General features: G+C 42.7%; 1 protein-coding gene across 1 annotated transcript in view; it reads left to right on the plus strand.

The window, feature by feature from the left end:
* Window positions 1–18,005, plus strand: part of ARFGEF3 (ARFGEF family member 3) — a 103,775-nt gene that overhangs the window by 37,677 nt on the left and 48,093 nt on the right. Inside the window, exons 5-9 of the mRNA XM_084827663.1 lie at window positions 4,935–5,003; window positions 7,777–7,899; window positions 8,633–8,675; window positions 10,143–10,221; window positions 14,217–14,321. Coding sequence (XP_084683789.1) covers window positions 4,935–5,003; window positions 7,777–7,899; window positions 8,633–8,675; window positions 10,143–10,221; window positions 14,217–14,321 — 419 coding nt within the window. The remainder of the gene's footprint in view (window positions 1–4,934; window positions 5,004–7,776; window positions 7,900–8,632; window positions 8,676–10,142; window positions 10,222–14,216; window positions 14,322–18,005) is intronic.

The following is an 18,005-nucleotide window of genomic DNA, read 5'->3' on the forward strand; positions in this document are numbered from 1 at the left end:
GCCAGTGTTGGAACAACTTGGTCCATCCAGCCTCTGCCATGTACCTTGCATCCTGAATTGTGCCTGGTGATTGATGCTCTGTTTACTGACCTTCTGGACTGCCTAACGACCTGCTTCTGGACTGCCTAACGTACCTGACTGATTTACTGTGTTTGACATCTTGTTTGTTACCTTGACTACTCCTGCTGCTTGATCCTCTCTGCCTGCCTGCCTGCCTGCCTGTGTTCTGACCTCTGCCTGAATTTTGACCACTCTTGCGTTAGCCTAAACCTCCATGGACTGAAACCTGTGTGCTTGACCATTTGCTTGCCAGCTTAACTATTCTACTGCATTGCTCCCTGTATTTGCTTACAAACAGCCAAGACTCGATCTAGAGTAGGACATTTTGTGAGTTTTCTTTTATTTTTCTTTCTTTTTTTGCATAAATATCTAACCCTAATGTGGTAGCAGTTAATATCTTTTATTTGTTCAGGCCATGGGCCAGTAAAAAATCTATGATATTCGAAAGCTTGAAAATGCCATGTAACCAGGCCTGTCTAGCAATTTCACATAGCAATTTCACATAGTCTGCCATATAACTAAGCTCATATAAAGCTAATTGCATGGAAAAAAGAAGACAAGACTTAATTTCAGAAAAGTAAAAAATGGCCATGTGTACAGATGGTGTGCCTTGCGTTCGCCCATTCAGATACCCACATGATCTTAAGAAGAAACACATGGAATACATTTTTGTGAGTTTGCAGCACTGAGCATAAGAGTACTAGAGGAAAGCATAGAGAGGATTGTTCTCGAACAAGTGAACAACATGTTCAGTTCCAAAGAACAATGGAAAACTGTAGCTAAGGAACTGGCTGGTTAGCCAATCCCCCCCCCCCCCCGCAAGTGCTGTTTGGTCCTTAGGGTTGTCAAAACACTGTAGAGGTAGTAGAAGCCACTTGCAGACGCCTGACTCCTTCCTTGCTAACTTCCCTCCTCTGATAGCGTTTTGCTCCATTTATTTTCTTCAACTTGAAGTCTGCAACCATCCATTCTTTCTTCATATTCTTGCTTTTCAGGACACTCTCTGGTTTGTCCCACTTAGTTTAGTAATCCTTTTCCCTGATTCTGGCACTCTTTTCTCTTTCTTGACAAATAGCATATAGTGCCTCCTCATTTTAAGCATTGCTTATCTTCAGAACCACCTCCTTGATTAGCACTTCTTTCTTCGGTTGCCGGTCTCTTGGGCCTTTTCTTTAGCTCTCATTTTCTATTGACCCTTCCCTAATGTTCCTCTTTTTTTCAGCCTCTTTACCTTTGGTCTCCCTGTTGCTTAGTTTTCCTACCTCCTGGAGCCTCTTCACAGTCCTCAGTTTGCTGCTGTGTGAGGTTGTAATCCAAAGTGACAACTTTGATTTGTATTGTTTGTGTTGTTTTTACTGGCATTGTTCTTATGATGGTTCTTAGCAGCCTTGAGGGGCCTATCAGGGGGCACAGGGACCTGAACTGCGAATTGCTTTATTCCCTGAGCAACTTAACATTCTCAGCTATATAGATTATGAGCCAGAGTGCTGCAGTTAATTTTGATGTGATTTTAATGGTGAATACCAAATGTACATTTAGGGCACAATCCTATGCGTTCTGTCTATGCATGTGTAGACAGAAAAGAGCCCTACAACTCCCAGCCATTCCCCAGCCAGCATGCCTAGGATTCCATCCTTATTCTCTCCATTTAAAAAAAAATAAATGAATGAGATTAGTTAGGTATGTGTTAAATGTCCTACCAACCATATGGGAATTATCTGATGACAGATCCCATGTATGTCAGGCTGCTAAATACATGAAAATATTGTAATGTCTAGGGATATAGTGCTGGGTTGCTGGCATCTTCTGAAGCTCTGCTTAGGTTTCGGATCTACAGACTAGTATTAGCAATACTATAAGTACCCCTGGAGAGAGAGGCAGGTGAAGATACACACCTGCTCCTCATACCTATTATGTTTTTTTAATTAAAAATGTCAACATTATTTAATGGAGTTGGTGCTGCCTTTTTTAGTTGTTGCCCTTTTTTAGTAAGATTTGGTTCTACATAGGATTACTATTGAGCAGCCTAGCCTATGCATTGCTTATGCCTATTGCACTCAAATGTAAGTGTGTGTGCATAGGATTCCAGCCTACAATGATGCAAAAGTTGGGTGCCTATGTTTTAATTGCAGATGCAGGAAATGGGAGGGAGAAGAGCTGCTTCAGGAATAAGATGGAGCCCTTTGTTACTAACACAACACAATGCTTTCTAACCTCCCCCCTTCTCTTGCATCTGTCTCCCATCATCACATGCAGCAGCAGTCAACAGAGCCAGGCCACCCATGAAACAGGATGAGGTGCCTGCATGAGGCAGCAGAGCTGGATGAGTGGCCAATTGTGCCATTCCCCTTGCCCTGCCCCAGCCAGGAGGGCCTGCCACCACTGCTGCCCTGTCACCTCCAGCAGGTGTTCTAGAGATCCCCACCAGCCGCTCTCCCACCATGGCATTTGCTGCAGTGAGAAAGAGGCTGGTAGGGTTCTCTGGAGCAGCTGTCCACCCTCTGTTTGCCCTTTGAGAGCCCCACTACTAGAAGAAATGGTTGCAGGGCTCTCATGAGAGTTCAGCCAGATCTCATGAAATCTGGCTGAGCTCCTGCGAGACATGGGAGGCTGCTGCTTCCAGCTGTGCAGCTCTCCATAGAGCCAGTGTGGCTGCTGTCATGGCAAAGTGTAAGGGGCACGGGACAGGGGGAAAGGATGCCATGCGGCAGCAGGGGGTGGGGAGAAGGGGTATGAGGCGATGGCAGCATGTGTTTTCCTGCTTCGGGCAGCAAGAGAGCTTGTAACAGGGCTGGCAGTCAATGTGGAGGAAATGGGCTACTGAACTGAAGGAGAGAAGCAATAGTGTGTCATGGCCTGTATCTCACAGTGGGTGGAGCAGCTGAGCTCCCAGCCAGTAGTAGGTGGCACCACTGCCACATGGGAGGGAATGGGATGGTTGTGCCACCGCCTGACACAGCAGCAGTAAGCTTGCCAGCTCTGCAGACTTCAGTCCCCCTGTCCCGGGCTCTGCTCTTTAACCTCTGTAAGAGCTGCTGCTTCTCAACCATCTCCTCATCTGCCCTTTCTCCATTTTTCTCTTCCTGTTCATGGGCTAGACCTGGTCCAGAGCCACCTCTCTCAGGCAGGCACTGCCTCACATCCTCTTAAAAGCCAGTGGGGCAGAGCTTTTTCCTTTCACACCAGCCCTGGCCCTGAGCATCTGGTTTACCCTCTACCTCAGCAATGAAGAGTCGCTGCATTTAGGTCCCCCCACCCCCACCCAACATCCCAGTCAAACGAGAATCAGTTATGTTTGCCTCCAGATGATTGCCATGAATTTTGAGATTTCATCCAGCATTTTCTGCCAAACTCCCTGGCTATTTGAAGGCAAGCCATTCCAGATGTGGCATTTCTGGACAACTCCAAGGAATGAGTAACACTTAGCCATTTCTGTTTGAAGATCTTGGAAATTAATTTCATAGATTTTGTATATATTTTACAGCAATTGATGGTGAAGTAGCCAGAAACATAATGTTCAAGTAGTCATTGACAAGAGATGGGAATAAAAGCTAGAGAATGAGAGGTTTAAAATCCAGCCATTTTTTAAGGATTTCTCAGGCTTCCCTGAATTACTCAATTTGTATTGAGAAAGAGCTGAGAATTGCTAAAAATAATATCAATGGAGAACACTGAAATGAATCCCTGTCTTATGCCTGAGAGGATTCTATTCTGGTCTTCTGTTCTCCAGGGAAAGTTTGGATAGAACCTTTACATTTCCTCTTGCCATTTGCAGATGCTTTGTTAACGTTTGCACATTCCCACAGTACAGTAACTTTGCAACTATGGAACAAGACATTTATAGTATTTGATGCTCCATGACATTTTCAAAAATCTCATCCCAGATTGTGTTTTAAAACTCAGTTGTTTAAAAAACTTTTTCATGCTCCATGGCTTGATTTGGTAGATATATTTAATTACTTGTAAATATAGCTGGCGTTCTGGCCAGTGCTGCCAATCTCCTCCAATTCATGGCTTGTTAAAGCATGTGAAAAAGCAAGTCTTACACTTGTATGACCTACTTTTCAGACTTACATTCCTGGTTGCCTCCGTAAATCGTCCTTCCCCAAATCAGAGGCTGGTTTGGGGTATCCCATCACACCTATGATTTTGCTTGGCCTACGCTTGATAGCTGGCCACTGTTATGAGGTAGAAGCCATACCATGAGTTTGAGAGAGGTTAAGATGTCACTTTTTTTAGTTTTGAGTAATCAGGATATGTACAAAATTTCAGGTTTTTAAGTGGTATGGAAGTTCCACTCTTGAGACCCCGTGAATGAATGAGTGAGTTAGTCCCTAAGAGTGTTCTGCATATGATGATTCCCTTGAGAAGAATATTCATTGTGGAAATATTATTTTCCCCAAGTCAAATAGTGTAGTGACCCCAGATGTTTAGGAGCAGAGTGAGGACGCTTGGTTTATGGTTTTCTTCTTGTCATTATAATGTAATGCAGCCTTCCCTGACTTGGTGCCTCCAGATGCGTTTGACTATAACTCCCATCATCCCCAGCCAGTGTAGCCAATGTCAAATATTGCTGGAGGGCACCAGGTTGTGGGAAAGCTGATGTAATGAAAACTTAGCCAACTTGAGCAGACATCTTTGAATGATACACCTTCTTTGTTCTGGACTTCGTAAATGCATCTGTGGGATTCTGCCTTGGGGAGAGGTTGGATTTGACCTGGATGGTTTCTGCCCTATGATTCTGTGATAAGCTAAGATATGGGATGCATGATAGACTTATTTCTGGATGCTGTTCACAACCTTGGCTGGCAAAATCCGTTTCAAGCAGTCATAGGACTAAAGCTCTTGCCCTTTGCTTTTTCCTTTGATGGTAGGTCCTGCTCTGCATAACATACACTCCAACATTTGAGCTGAATGGGAGTTCTGTACTTAAGATTGCTGAGGTGAGTGCTGTCTTACCAATGGAAGCTAAACTTGGGCTATTCAACAAAATAACCTAGCTGCCCCTCACTAGAATGTATCTTTTTGATAGCCAGGCTGGATTTAAATTGCTCAAACATCTTATTGTGCCATGTTTACATCACGGTAAATAATCAGGGAAGAGCTGCTGTTCCCTCATCATGCCTTTAAGCTTTCGTTGCATATCTCTACTCTTTTCCTGCACTGTTTTTCAGGTTCTAGGAGCCCTAACAGGGATTGTGCTTGCATCCTTCTCAAAAGCCACAGAGGGGACTGTGATTAGGGATGTCAGATAAATCCATCCAGGGGGGTGAAACTTTCATCAGGTCAGTCTCCTGGACTTTGGCTTGCCTCCCTGCGAGCTGGCCTGACTTGATCTGCATCGAGTCAGGCCAGCACATGGATTTTCCAAGTTTTTATCGTAAATAGACATTTGCACAAATTGCAGCCACAATTGGCATAATTTGTACAAATTTTGCCTACTTGTGCAAATTAAGCAAATTATGGTTGAAATTTGCACAAATTATGCAGATTACAGCTGCAAATTACATAAATTTCTATTTGTGGAAAAAATGAGAAAAGTTCCCAGATTTCAGGAAGAACCCATGGCTCAGCTCACAAATGCAAGCCAACCCGGGCAGGCAGTGGGGATCTGTTGGGCCCCAAAAGGGCAGGATTTCAAACGACAGACATCCCTACTGTGATGGGAAATGTTCCCCACTGGTGGCTTGATTTCAGCAGGAAAGCTGCCTCTTCTCAGATTCTAACTGATATTTTTAAAATGTTGAATGCATAGTCAGATGTGTAAAATGGCAATAGATCTTAATTTGTAAGAATCAAATCACAAAATAGGCTAAGTAGATAATTATCTAAGATGCCATTATCTAGAGCAATGGTCTCTAAACTTTTTTGATTGCACACCCCTATCAGTGGAAAAATTTTGAGCACACACCCCCAATATATGTATATTTCTTTATAAATTTTATATATGTACTACTGTACTAATACATTATGTACACTATAAAATATACACAAAAAATAAAAATTAAACAGGATGAGATAAAGATGAAATAAACAATATTTTTAAAATATTTTTATTTTATTTATTAATGGTACAAAAACCCTTTTTGCTCTCACTTTAAAAAATTATTATTAATATAATCTGTAAATCCACTTAACTGTGCACACGTCATTGCTATATGCTGATGATTGAGCAAGGGCACAGCAGTCAACTGGCAAGGAGGGAAAAGGTCTCCTTGCAAGGAGGGGAAAGGTGTGCTTAGCCAGGCTCCTGCCTGCGCCAGAGCCAGGAGTCCTGGTCGCCAGCCCCACATCCTGTGCAGTGTCCCCACTCCTTGGCCAACCAGTGGCTTGGCCTGGACTGTTAACCCTTCCCACTCCTTTGGCAGGATGGAAGCTGAGAGGAAAGTGCCCGCTCCCTTCTTGGCTTCGAAAGGAGAGTGGGAAGGGTTAATCTCCTTCCCACTCTCCTTCAGCAGGATGGCAGCTGAGAGGAGTGCTTTCTTTTTGGGCTTTCTTCTTGGCTCAATCTGCCAAAGGAGAGCAGAAAGGGTTAACCTCCTCCTGGGCGGTTAACCCTTCCCGCTCTCCTTTGGCAGGATGGAAGCTGAGAGGAAAGTGCCCGCTTCCTCTTGGCTTCATTCTGCAAAAAGAGAATGGGAAGGGTTAATCTCCTTCTTGCTTTCCTTCAGCCACTGCTACCACTGCCACCACCCTCCTTGCACACAAAGGCAGCTTGTAGGAGCAGCAGGAGGCAAGTCATGCACCCCAGTGGATCGTCTTGCATACCCCCTGGAGTGCACTCACCCCACTTTGGAAACCACTGATCTGGAGGCTGGTTCCCACTGAGGTGGTAACCCATGTGTCTGGGTGGTCAAACTACATGTTATGTCAGGGGTGGGCAACCTGTGGCCCTCCAGATGTTTTGGCTGAGAACTTCCATCAGCCCTAGCCAGCATAGCCAATGATGGGATCATGGGATATGTGGGCAAAAATATCTGGAGGGCCACCCCTGTATTAAATACATTGCAGGGGTGGCCCTGCAATGTATTTAATGGATCCACATTTAGTCATACTTGAAGCATAAATTATTTCAGTGGGTCTGCTCTTAACTGTGATCCATCTAGATCCAACACATCCAGTTGGTTGTGTGGAGGTTGTTAATTTACTCAAAAGAAAGTGTGGGGGATGATCCAAATCAGGGCTGTTTAACCCTTTCCTCCCAGCTGCCCCCTCCCAATTTTCTGCCCATGGCAGTCAGCAATAGTAAAGAAAAGAAAAGAAAAAGACTGCATTGTTACTAATGGGATCTTTCTTTCTCTTTTTTTACTACTGCTAAATACTGCACTGGGGGGAGGTAGCAATTCCAGGGATGTGGCAGTACTTAATCAAATGAGCTCCCACCCGCAGTCTGAAATGGTACAGCCTGGGCACAGGTTTCCAAGGTCTACATCTGAATGCAGCAAGTGAACATCTTCCATCAAAATGGAGGGAGAAAAGATAACAAAAGAAAAAGTAGCCATTCAGATTGGATTGCCTGTAGTTTTCTTCTCTGGGGTGGTATTGTGGTATAAATGACACTGTACAGAGCTGGGTGATTCAGAAGGGAGGCTGCTGTCCAAAATAGTTCTATACGATTTCTAGCCGATATAATTGTGTTGCTCTTATTATCACTCTGATTTTTTTTATCTGTATGAATGCACTGATATTGTCATTCCTTTCCCCCTTCCCAACCAGGTTTGCATTGAAACCTATGTCTCCAGTTATCATCAGCGGAGTATTAATACAGCTGTGCGGGCAACCCTCAGCCAGATGTTGAGCGATTTGACTTTACAGTTACGGCAAAAACAAGAACATACGGTGCGTCCAGTGGCATGGTGGATTGGTGTTTCTTGGGTGGATTGGGCCTTGTTTCATTTAGAGGTGGTCTGAAATTCACTCAGCAGGCTCAGAAATAAGCTTCTGTGGCTTGTTAAAGCCCTCCTCAAAATTAAGGCATCATCAGAGGCAGGAGCCCACAGAGCTCAGTGCAGCAAGGCAAGCCGGGTGTTGCAGCACCTAGGAGAGCTCCTAGTAAACTTGCTCCAACAAGGTCTGAGACCAGACTCGAGAGCCTTTTATGTTTCACACTCATAATCCACTTCTCTGACTCCACCCCTTCTCACAAAGTGGAGCCTTGAAGGGACAGGCCTCTGGCCTGGAACCTAGCACTCCTCCATCTCTCTGTGAGATCATGCTGAGCACATTGCCAGCAGTGGCACGCTGGCTGCATGGATTATGGTGTCCTTGGAGATGGGTGTGCTGGCCCAGTGCTGGAGCTAGACTTGGAGGTCATAGTCCAGGTCGAGAGACTCCAGCATCTCGGGGACTTTGACAACTCTGGGTCAGTAAATAAGCTGAGTTTTATTGGGCTCCAAGATTCTCCTTCAACATGGCATTGATTGGAGGCAGAGGAGAATTAGTACCTCCATCCTTCCTGTCTCAGGAGTGACTTCCTAGATCCTGCAAACAAACTGCAGTGTAAGAAAGCAGTGAACATTGCTAATTTTCCTCTAAATGTGTTAATGACAATGTGTTTATCTTTCCTCAATAGATAACTGAAAGCCAAGGAGTTCTTCAGGGGTTCAAGAGTCCAGGTATCAGTCACAGTTATTCAGAAACTGATTGATCTCTCCCTTTCAACTTCCTTTTACTCTCCGTCAGGCCTAGGCGAAATTGTCATGCATTTTTAGTGTCATCATATATGCATTTTCTGCTTTCTTCATTTCCCGCTGGTCATAGTTTATTAGAATGATGCTGTAGTTGTTCAGCCATTATGACAATCTTCCAGACTGAGCTGTGGGTTTTTTTCCCCAAATATTATAAGACTGACAATCATTGTACTTCATTCCTACCACATACAGTATATACATTTAATTTCTAGCAATTTCAACAAGTTGGTTCTAATGACTTAGCAATCAGAAACAAGCAGCCAAGGTATGGGTGTCGTGGATTTAAAGAGAATTTCTGTCCAAATCTTGGAAGAGCATTTTACAGTATTTCTTCAAAGGTCAGTGACAATTGAACGTGCTGATATAGGGCCATCTGAAATTCCACAAGCCTACTTGTGTCATGAACTTGCTCATAGCTCTTCTTAGTAGTCTGCATAACAGACTGGTGTGTTTATGTGATCAGTACAGATGGAGTGCTGTCTTCAGAGGGAATCTGTATAGACCCACAGAACGTGGCACCTTCTTTCTGTTGCATTCCAATTTTTTTGCCAAAGCACTGAATTGGTAGGAGAGCAGCTTCCTTTGCAGACATGCCCTGAGAGAGCTTCTCTTGCAGTACCATATCCCAACTGCCCACAGCATTTCCTTTGTCAAATCCCCAGTCACTAAATTTGGAGATACTTATTTATTTATTTCTAAAACATATTAGTTGCCTAATAGCTAAAAGCTCTCCAGGTGGCATACAATAAAAACAAAGATAAAAGCCAAAATTCATGTGAAAAACAAAGAAAATAAGAAACTGCACAATAAACAATCAAAAGCAGCCGAGACTAAAACAGGCATCAGAAGAACTAAAATTATCAAAAATAAAACTTCTTAAAACACATCATAACAGCAGAGATGCAGATGATTAAAAGGCCTGAGAGAATAAAATGGTATTTGCCTGGCATTGAGAAGATAACAAAGTAGGCACCAAGTGGACCTCTCTGGACAGGGTATTCCATAACTTGGGAGCTACTACTGAAAAGGCCTGCTCCTGAATAGCCACCCTACCATATCTCAGCATGTAAGGGCATTCAGTGCAGGGCTTCCAATGACAATCTCAGGGCTCAGGTAACAATATATGGGAAGAGGCAGTCTTTCAGATACTGTGTCCCCAAGTGCAAAGAGCCCCAAGTTGCGAAGGGCACCATCAATTTGAATTGGGCCCAGAAATAAACTGGGAACCAGCGAAGATTGGCATATGACCATCCAGTTCCAGTCAATACTTAGCTGCCATATTTTTTATATTAACTAAAGTTTCCAGACTGTCTTCTGTAAATGTCTAACTTTGGTACAGTTAGGTGTAGACTTGTCTGTTGCTGCTAACGTGCACCCTTTGTTCTCTTGCAGATTCTACGATGGAGTCCCTTTGTGATGATGTTGTCTCTGTCTTCACAGTTCTCTGTGAAAAACTTCAGTCAGTCATCAGGTGAGTGAGTTATTCTGAATATAAAGGGGGAATGGGGGCAGTCCACCATTGTGCCTAGCTTGGGTCACTCTCTGTAGTGTAGAATCAGGTTTAGTATTGTGACAGCTGGTGTCTGTTTCAGAATTCTGGTAGTTTCGATTTTTGTTTTTAAAGGCTAGGTTTTAACTTTCAGGCATGTAGAGAATAGCAAGAAAAAATATAGAGACAATGTCAAGGCAAAATGTATGCATCCTGCACACGCCCCACTCCTCCAGTTTGCTGTTTCCTGTCAGGAATACAAATATGAAAAACAACAAGTTTCACATAACCTTCGAAGTTAGCAGTCAGAACACAGAATGGAAAGTAAAGTAATTTATGCCAATTTTCAGTTGCAGAAATTTGGTTTGCTAGTTGCAGACCTGTGGACAAGGTCATGACCAACAGAGGTTATAGGCATCTGATTCTAGCCTGTGTGTTTAGGATTTCTTACTGCACCACCATTGTAGGGTTTCATTTTTGTTCTGTGTTTAGTTCTATCAGCCTGGCAGCTTGATTTCAAAGAGATTAGGTGGCAACAATTTTTGTATGTTGCCTTTCAAAAAAAAATCCATGTAAGCAGTTACCATCAACTTGATCTTCTCCTTTTGCAACAAGACAGTGGCAAGCCAGCTATTTGTGCCTATTTTGCCTTTAATATTCCATAGGCTGAATATAATTAGCAAACATTTAAGTGAATTACACCTTGATGTGCTATGCTGAAGTACATGATCAGCATCATGGAAAAATTAATTGCAGAGTGTAGCTACAGATTATGTATACTGGAAAAGTAGACATCTACTATGTTCCAGTAATTACCCCTACAACTGTGTCTTTTATTAAGTTTAGGGACCATAATTACGTGGATTCCTAAATAACTGTAATTATGTGCAAGTAGTATCTATCTACTTTTTCACTGAAAGCAGTTTATTAGCAGTGGCAGTGTTTATATCTATTGAATCTATGTGCACATTCTTAATTACTGCAACAGTGGCTTGCAAGTGTAGTTGTTTGTTGTTAATACTAAATAGTAGTATGTACTGCCTGTTACGCTAGCAGAATGCTAATTATTATGATGGGCAATATTTGCAAGGCACTCACTTGAATGACTCATTTTTCCCTATTTGCTTTTCAGTGGCAACAGCAGAATCACAGTTAAAAGATTCTGGGACAGGGAGATGTTGGACAGGGAGACAGTCACCCTCTGTTAGGACAGGGATTGGCACCTTCAGAGGGTCCAGGGACCAATTTCCTATGCCCAGAACCCACCACAAGCCTCAGCCCCTTGCTGCTGAAATTGTCACTGAAATATGGTGGTAAACCCCCCACATTTTCACTTAAAAGCAAGCCACGTGTGGAGTGTGTGCCTTATTTTAATACATAATCATGCTTCTGGAAGCCCTGTAGGAGCATGCATTTGCATTGAAACAAGGTGTGTGATCCTTGTGCACCTTGTTTTAAAGTGAGAAAGTGAATTTTTTGATGCTGCCATGCCATCAAAATTCAACAGCAATTCAGTTCCTCTGCTTGGTTACCAATCTGCAAGGGGAGAGGAAAATTACATTTACTTTGGCACTCTTGCCAAGCTGGCCTGCATAGACCAGAATATGCTGTCCCTTTCCCACCAGGCAAAGTGAAGGTGAATTAAGGAATTTTCACTGCTCACTGCATGAGTGACCAAGGGAAACAGTGGCCTGGTTCGCACATAACACTAACGCCTGGTTTATTTAACCCATGGTTAATCTGTAGTTTGTTGTCCTACTCAGGATTTTTCTGGCAGGCAATCAAACAAATTGTGGTTTGTTTTCTCAAATCCTACATTGTTTGTTTCCCTCCTTCTTCTTCCGCTCCCTCTCTGTATCCCAAATGTGTTTATGGTGCTGGCTTTTTGACCACTCTTGTATACCACCTCTGTAGCCTGGCAAAACAACCCACAAGTCTGGGTTGGCATGTAACAGCAACCCATGGTTTAAACAACATAGAATCCACAACCCAAAACAAAGCATGGGTTCTCTTTCTATGTTGATCATGGTTAACAAACCATGGTTTGTTTGCACAGCTGCATTCACACATCACAATGACCCAGAATTCATCAAACCATGGGTTAAATAAACAATGGGTTAGCATTATGTGTGAACTAGGTCAGTACACTTGAACCGCGGAAAAGCTGTGAATTCAGAAAAGATAGCAAAACACCAAAGAACAAAAATTAAACCAAGGAAAAAACTATGATGGGAGGGAACTCCAGAACATAATCTGGGGACAAACATATGATGGAGCCAACCAATCCCAACCAAACCAATTTTTTGCTTCTAGGGCACCTGTAAATAACAAGGGAGGGGGTTCAGTGGTTCTCCTTCTACCAACAGACAAGACACACAGCACTGTTCATCTAGCTGCCCAGCTCCTTTCCAGGCCCATGCACACAGGATGAACTTGTATTGTAGTGATTTATTTTTTCCCAATTGCCATCTATTAGGAAATCTCCCTCTTTCTTAGCATGTAATTATTTTAAATTACTGGAGATGGAATATCAAGATAAGACACTGTAGCAATGTGTCATTTACAATCACTGGCTTGATAAAAGAAGAAAATGATAGATAGATAGATAGATAGATAGATAGATAGATAGATAGATAGATAGATAGATAGATTTCCATTTATCTGCTTCCTAACAGACTTCACTAGATTATATCAAATTCAGGCATACTGAAATACATTTCAGAAGACTAATAATACTTGCTCAACCATGTTTTATTGCTCCTGCATGTCTAAGTAAGACACAAATGTGTACTTTTGGGGTTCAGTTCCTTTTAATTAACAATGAAGAGAAATGCCCTTGTATGAGTTTTGGAGAAATGTGGGTAGAGCTTAGCTATGTTGCCAAGCATACTTAAGGAAGGACTCAAGTTAGATCTTTAGAGGGAAAATGCTGTTCTCCCTCCATTCCTCCAACTTCAGCGCCTTTTCACCTTTTGAAAAGCCAAATGGAGAAATTCACCCTAACCAATTCTCAGGGCAGGGAGGCAAGGGCACATTTTGTTAACTTTTTGCTTTATGAAATCTTTAAACCAGATAATTACTTTTACACCAGGTGTTTTTTGAGTGAAGTGAAGCTGGCAATCCAAAGGAAGAGTAAAGGGGAATGAATATATTAGCACAGAGCTGGTATTGAGCAATATCCAGTGCTGGCAATCCACCAGCTCTAAACACGTTGCACTAGCAGAAACTGCCACTTGAGCGATGGGAAACTAGCTGGAACTACCACTTCTGCAATGGGGCAAGTCAGCTGAATGCCCTTCTGAAAGCTCTGCTGTCTCGCCCCATTCCAGAAGCGGTAGTTTACCTAATTTCTGGTTATACTAGCTAGTGCTAGCTTCCCATTGCACTAGTGGACATTCTTGCTAGCACAGTGACAGCATTGGATACTGCCTACAGAGGCAGATGTAGAACTGGATGTCATCTCCAGGTTCATCAAGATGTGCATCAGGGATTCATTGAACTGGCTGGATGCATTTTTAATGTGTATGGGAATGGCATCTCCATCGAAGACTATCAGTTTTTAAGACATGCCTAATTGCCTGTGACTAGAGCTCAACCAGAGCCAACAAAAATGACTTGCAGAGCCTTAAGCACATTTTGGTCCTATTGATTTCAGTGAGAGAAAGTTAAGCAAAAGTTTAACTCTCTCCTGTTGAAATCAATAGCATCCTTTTACTGAAATCAATGACAGGAACATGCTCGTGTAATGTTCAGATCACATTACATGAATCAGATTTTATCAGTGTGCTATGCAACATCTCTGTTGCCTCCATTTTCACAAGAAATACATTTTTCTCCTTAGGTGAAATTGATCCTAGATAATTGCATTCAATTGCTTTCCTTTTCATGGTATTGAAACAGGAGGAAAAAGCATCTGTGGTTTTTTTAATTGTCTTTATTTGGAACAAATAATAAATAGTTTTGCTTCCATTTGCCAGTGAGAATCAGCAGTTGCAACTTCTCTTCCTGGAATGCATTCTCTCGATGCTGAATAGTTCCTCTCCCACTATGCACCACCGTAAAGGATTCACTGACCTCATATGGTAAGTAGATTTACTTTTAGGGAACAAACTAGAGATTCAACCTCCTATAAATGTACTTTAAAAATTCATATTTGAAATAGTTTGTGTCCACTACAATGTTTTTTAAAAGAGAAAAAGTTCCATTCCTTGGGAGATTTGATCCACCAAGTTCTAAGATGAAACTGCGGCAAAGGAAGCCCTGGTTGCTGTGCATCTGTGACAATGTGGCATAGCAGGAGTCTTTCTGAGACTTACCAGGGAGAGGAAGAGCCTGCAGAGGGCTTGAATTTAGCAGTTGAGCCTCTGGTTGATATATACGCATAGAGAGATGCCATGGTCCGGAGGTTCCATATAAAGAAGAGGTTCTGCATGGCTGGACAGGTCACAAATAATAACAGAAATATGATGTGTCTTCAAGAATAACCTTTATGCTTGGGGGGGTATGGGTATAATTCTATCAGTTTCAGTTTGCTGCTTTATTATTCTACATATATTGCACAACGTTACCTTGATCCAGTTGTTGCTGGATGTGATCTCTGACATGTGATCTCAGAGGTGTGCAAATATCTTTTCCACTTGCAAGAGCTTCCCCCATTCATTTTAGTGGAGAGAGATGATCGTCACATGCTATGAAATGCATGAATAAATGAGTTTCCTCTACTAAATGGATGAAGACCCCTAGGCATGCAAAAAATTCATGAAAATCTCCATTAGGATAATGCTGTAAAGAAGATGTAGAATTTTTAAGGAGACAGAACAAATGTTAATAGCTTTACTTTTGGTTCTAGACAAATAGCATCTGTATTCTCATAAGGCTTCATATTAGGAGCTTGAGGCATAAACAGAGAGAGAGAGGGAAGAGAATTGGACATCCAGGGATATTTCTATATGGCTCATGGAGCAAGCAAGTATATCCATGTAGCTAGTATAATAGTTAATTTGTCATTTCATATCCCAGTGCACTGTGAATTGTAATGGTGAATTCCTTATAAAGACTCCATTCCATGAGTACCTATGCTGAGAAGAGAGGAAGAAGAAGAAGGAATGCAGTGGATGTTATTTTTGCTACTAGGTTAGCATCCCCATGGAAAGCTCCCCATTTTAGCGATGTCATGAACATGGTAGGAGATTCAGGACAGATAAAAGAAAATACTTATTCATACAACACTTAGTTAAAATGTGGAATTCACTACCACAGGATATAATGATGACCACCAACTTGGACAGCTTTAAAAGAGGAATAAGCTAATTCATGGAGCATAAGGCTACTAATAATGATGGCTATATATTACTTCCATATCTGAGGCAGTGTGCCCCTATACATGTTGCTGGGGAACATGACCAAGGGAGTACTATTGCACTCATGTCCTACTTGTGGGTTTCCTATGGGCATCTGATTGGTCATGGTATGAACAGAATGTTAGACTAGATGGACCCTTGGTCTAATCCAGCAAGGCTCTTCTTATGATCTTATCACCGTGTGAGGTTAAGTATATCATACGGTGACTTTCCCCACGCACAGTCTTTGTCAGTGGCAGCTATTCTTTGAAACTACAGCTGAAAAGTGATAACTTGTCCTGAAGATGCCAATTCCCATAGCAAACCCAGATACCTCTGTCACAGAGGTCCAGCTGAGAGGATGGGAGGTAAGGGTGCTGATAAATTACTCCTAACGTTATGTCAGATGAGGTAATTTCTGCTCTTGTCATCCCCCCATGCACACATAAAAGTAAAGTGCCTAATTTCAGCAAAGAGCAAAATATTAACACAAATCTTCTGGATGACTATGTGAAAGTACTGTAGTTGAACCATGGGGGATGTCTCCATAACAACAGAAGGAGAAGCCAATGGTGGCTTACCTGGATTTTTCAAGGCTTTGGTCCACGCAGGGCTTCGTGAACGAGTGCACCGCAGCATTCTAAGTCCCTTCACAGGAACATGCTTCCGGGTGAGGTGGGGAGGTTGGAATGAACGCCATCAGACTGGCAGGGGCTGATCAACTGATGTGGGAGGCTTCCCGTCCTCCAATGCAAGAGGCTTCCCCCATCCTTCCTTACTGCTGACAAAGCTGCAAGTGATCGAAGCTTCGAAGCTTCACATTAATTACTCCAAAGCAAATATTAAAGAAACAGATGCAGCCCTCTTTCTCCTCTGAAGCTCCTGATGCTGTAAACAATCGAAGCTTCACATTAATTACTCCCTTAAAGCTGAGAAAGCAGCTTCGACATGGTGCTTCACAGCCTTTAGGAGAGTTAACCCTCTGAATACTTAAAGCACCTTGGCTCCAACCAGCCCCCTTTCTAATCCCCTTTCTCCTTTCCTGATGCTGCAAAGGATCGAAGCTGTAAATTAATTACTTCCAAAAAGCAAGGAAGCAAATATCAAAGACACGTTAAGGCTCCTAAGTGTGTTGTTTCGATGCATGGGAATCTCAATTACTTCTGGAGTGCGCATTTCGGGAACAAGCTTCATTGACCACAATGGGGGTTACTTTTGAGTAGACACATATGTTTGTGGTGGGAAACACAGGGATGGGAAATTCAGGGATAGGAAATCAGCCCCCTTTCCAACCCGATGCAGCGCAGGGTCGAAGGTGTGAATTAGTTTCTTCTGACTGGCAATAAACCAAGTAGCAGAGAATCACGGCTTCAAAATAATGCTTTACAGCATTTAGGGAATTAGTGCTTGAAAATGTGCTATTTCGATTGAAGGGGATCTCTGTAAATTCTGAAGTGTGCATTCAGAGGAAAAGCCTCATTGGCCACAGTGGGAGTTACTTCTTAGTAGACACTAATTGGTTTGTACTGGGAAATACAAGGATGGGAAATGCCCCTTGACCGGGGTCACGGTGAAAGGCACAGTCCTGGGCAGGGCTAGCATACCTGAGGCAAATGTGGGGGTTGGGACAAACAACAACTATACCATGGAGAACCTGACTTCAGGAAAAGAATCGGGCTTAAAGTAGTCTCAGGAAATCCAGTTTTTCTATGTAAAGCTCCAGGGTGGCTGCGGCATGGTCACAGCATCATGTGCCCTGAACAACCTTGAAACGGAGCCGGCTCTCAGCAAATTGACCATGGAGACACCCCATGTGTTGTAATCTCCCTTTCTAAGTTTTTTTAGGCAACAACTCCACATTTCTTAACATGCTCTCTTGCCTAAGTTTGTGGTTGTTAATTCATTTTGTCAGGTTCCAATCTATGTGTGGTGTAGAATGTTGGACTGGGACTGGGGAAACCCGGTTTGAAGTCCCCACTTGACCATAAAGCTCACTGGGTAACTTTGGCCCAATCACTGACTCTCAGCCTAACCTCAGCCTACTAGAATTGTTGTGAGGATAAAATGGAGAGGGAGAGGATTGCGTACACCACCTTAGGTTCCTTGGAGGAAAAGTAACATGTAACAAATAAAGGAAATGTAGTAAATAAATGTAACAACCAGTCAGATAGATAGATAGATAGATAGATAGATAGATAGATAGATAGATTATCTGTCTATTTATCTTACTCTAAAGCTGCGACTGTTACTTTGGAAATGTTAGATTCTTGTCCTGATGAGCTTTCTTGAATGAAAACAGCCTTTCGACCCTTCCCAAAGTAAATTGGGAAGCTCACCTGATAGTACTTTCTGTGCATCCACTTGGGGGCTTACATCAGGGTCTGGGTGTGCTCATTCATTCATCAGATTATCATAATCCTGTCTGCA

This window comes from Heloderma suspectum, chromosome 1, assembly GCF_057233095.1.
Source record: "Heloderma suspectum isolate Gila_16-S chromosome 1, 16-S_ref, whole genome shotgun sequence".
In the NCBI taxonomy this organism is placed as follows: Eukaryota; Metazoa; Chordata; class Lepidosauria; order Squamata; family Helodermatidae; genus Heloderma; species Heloderma suspectum.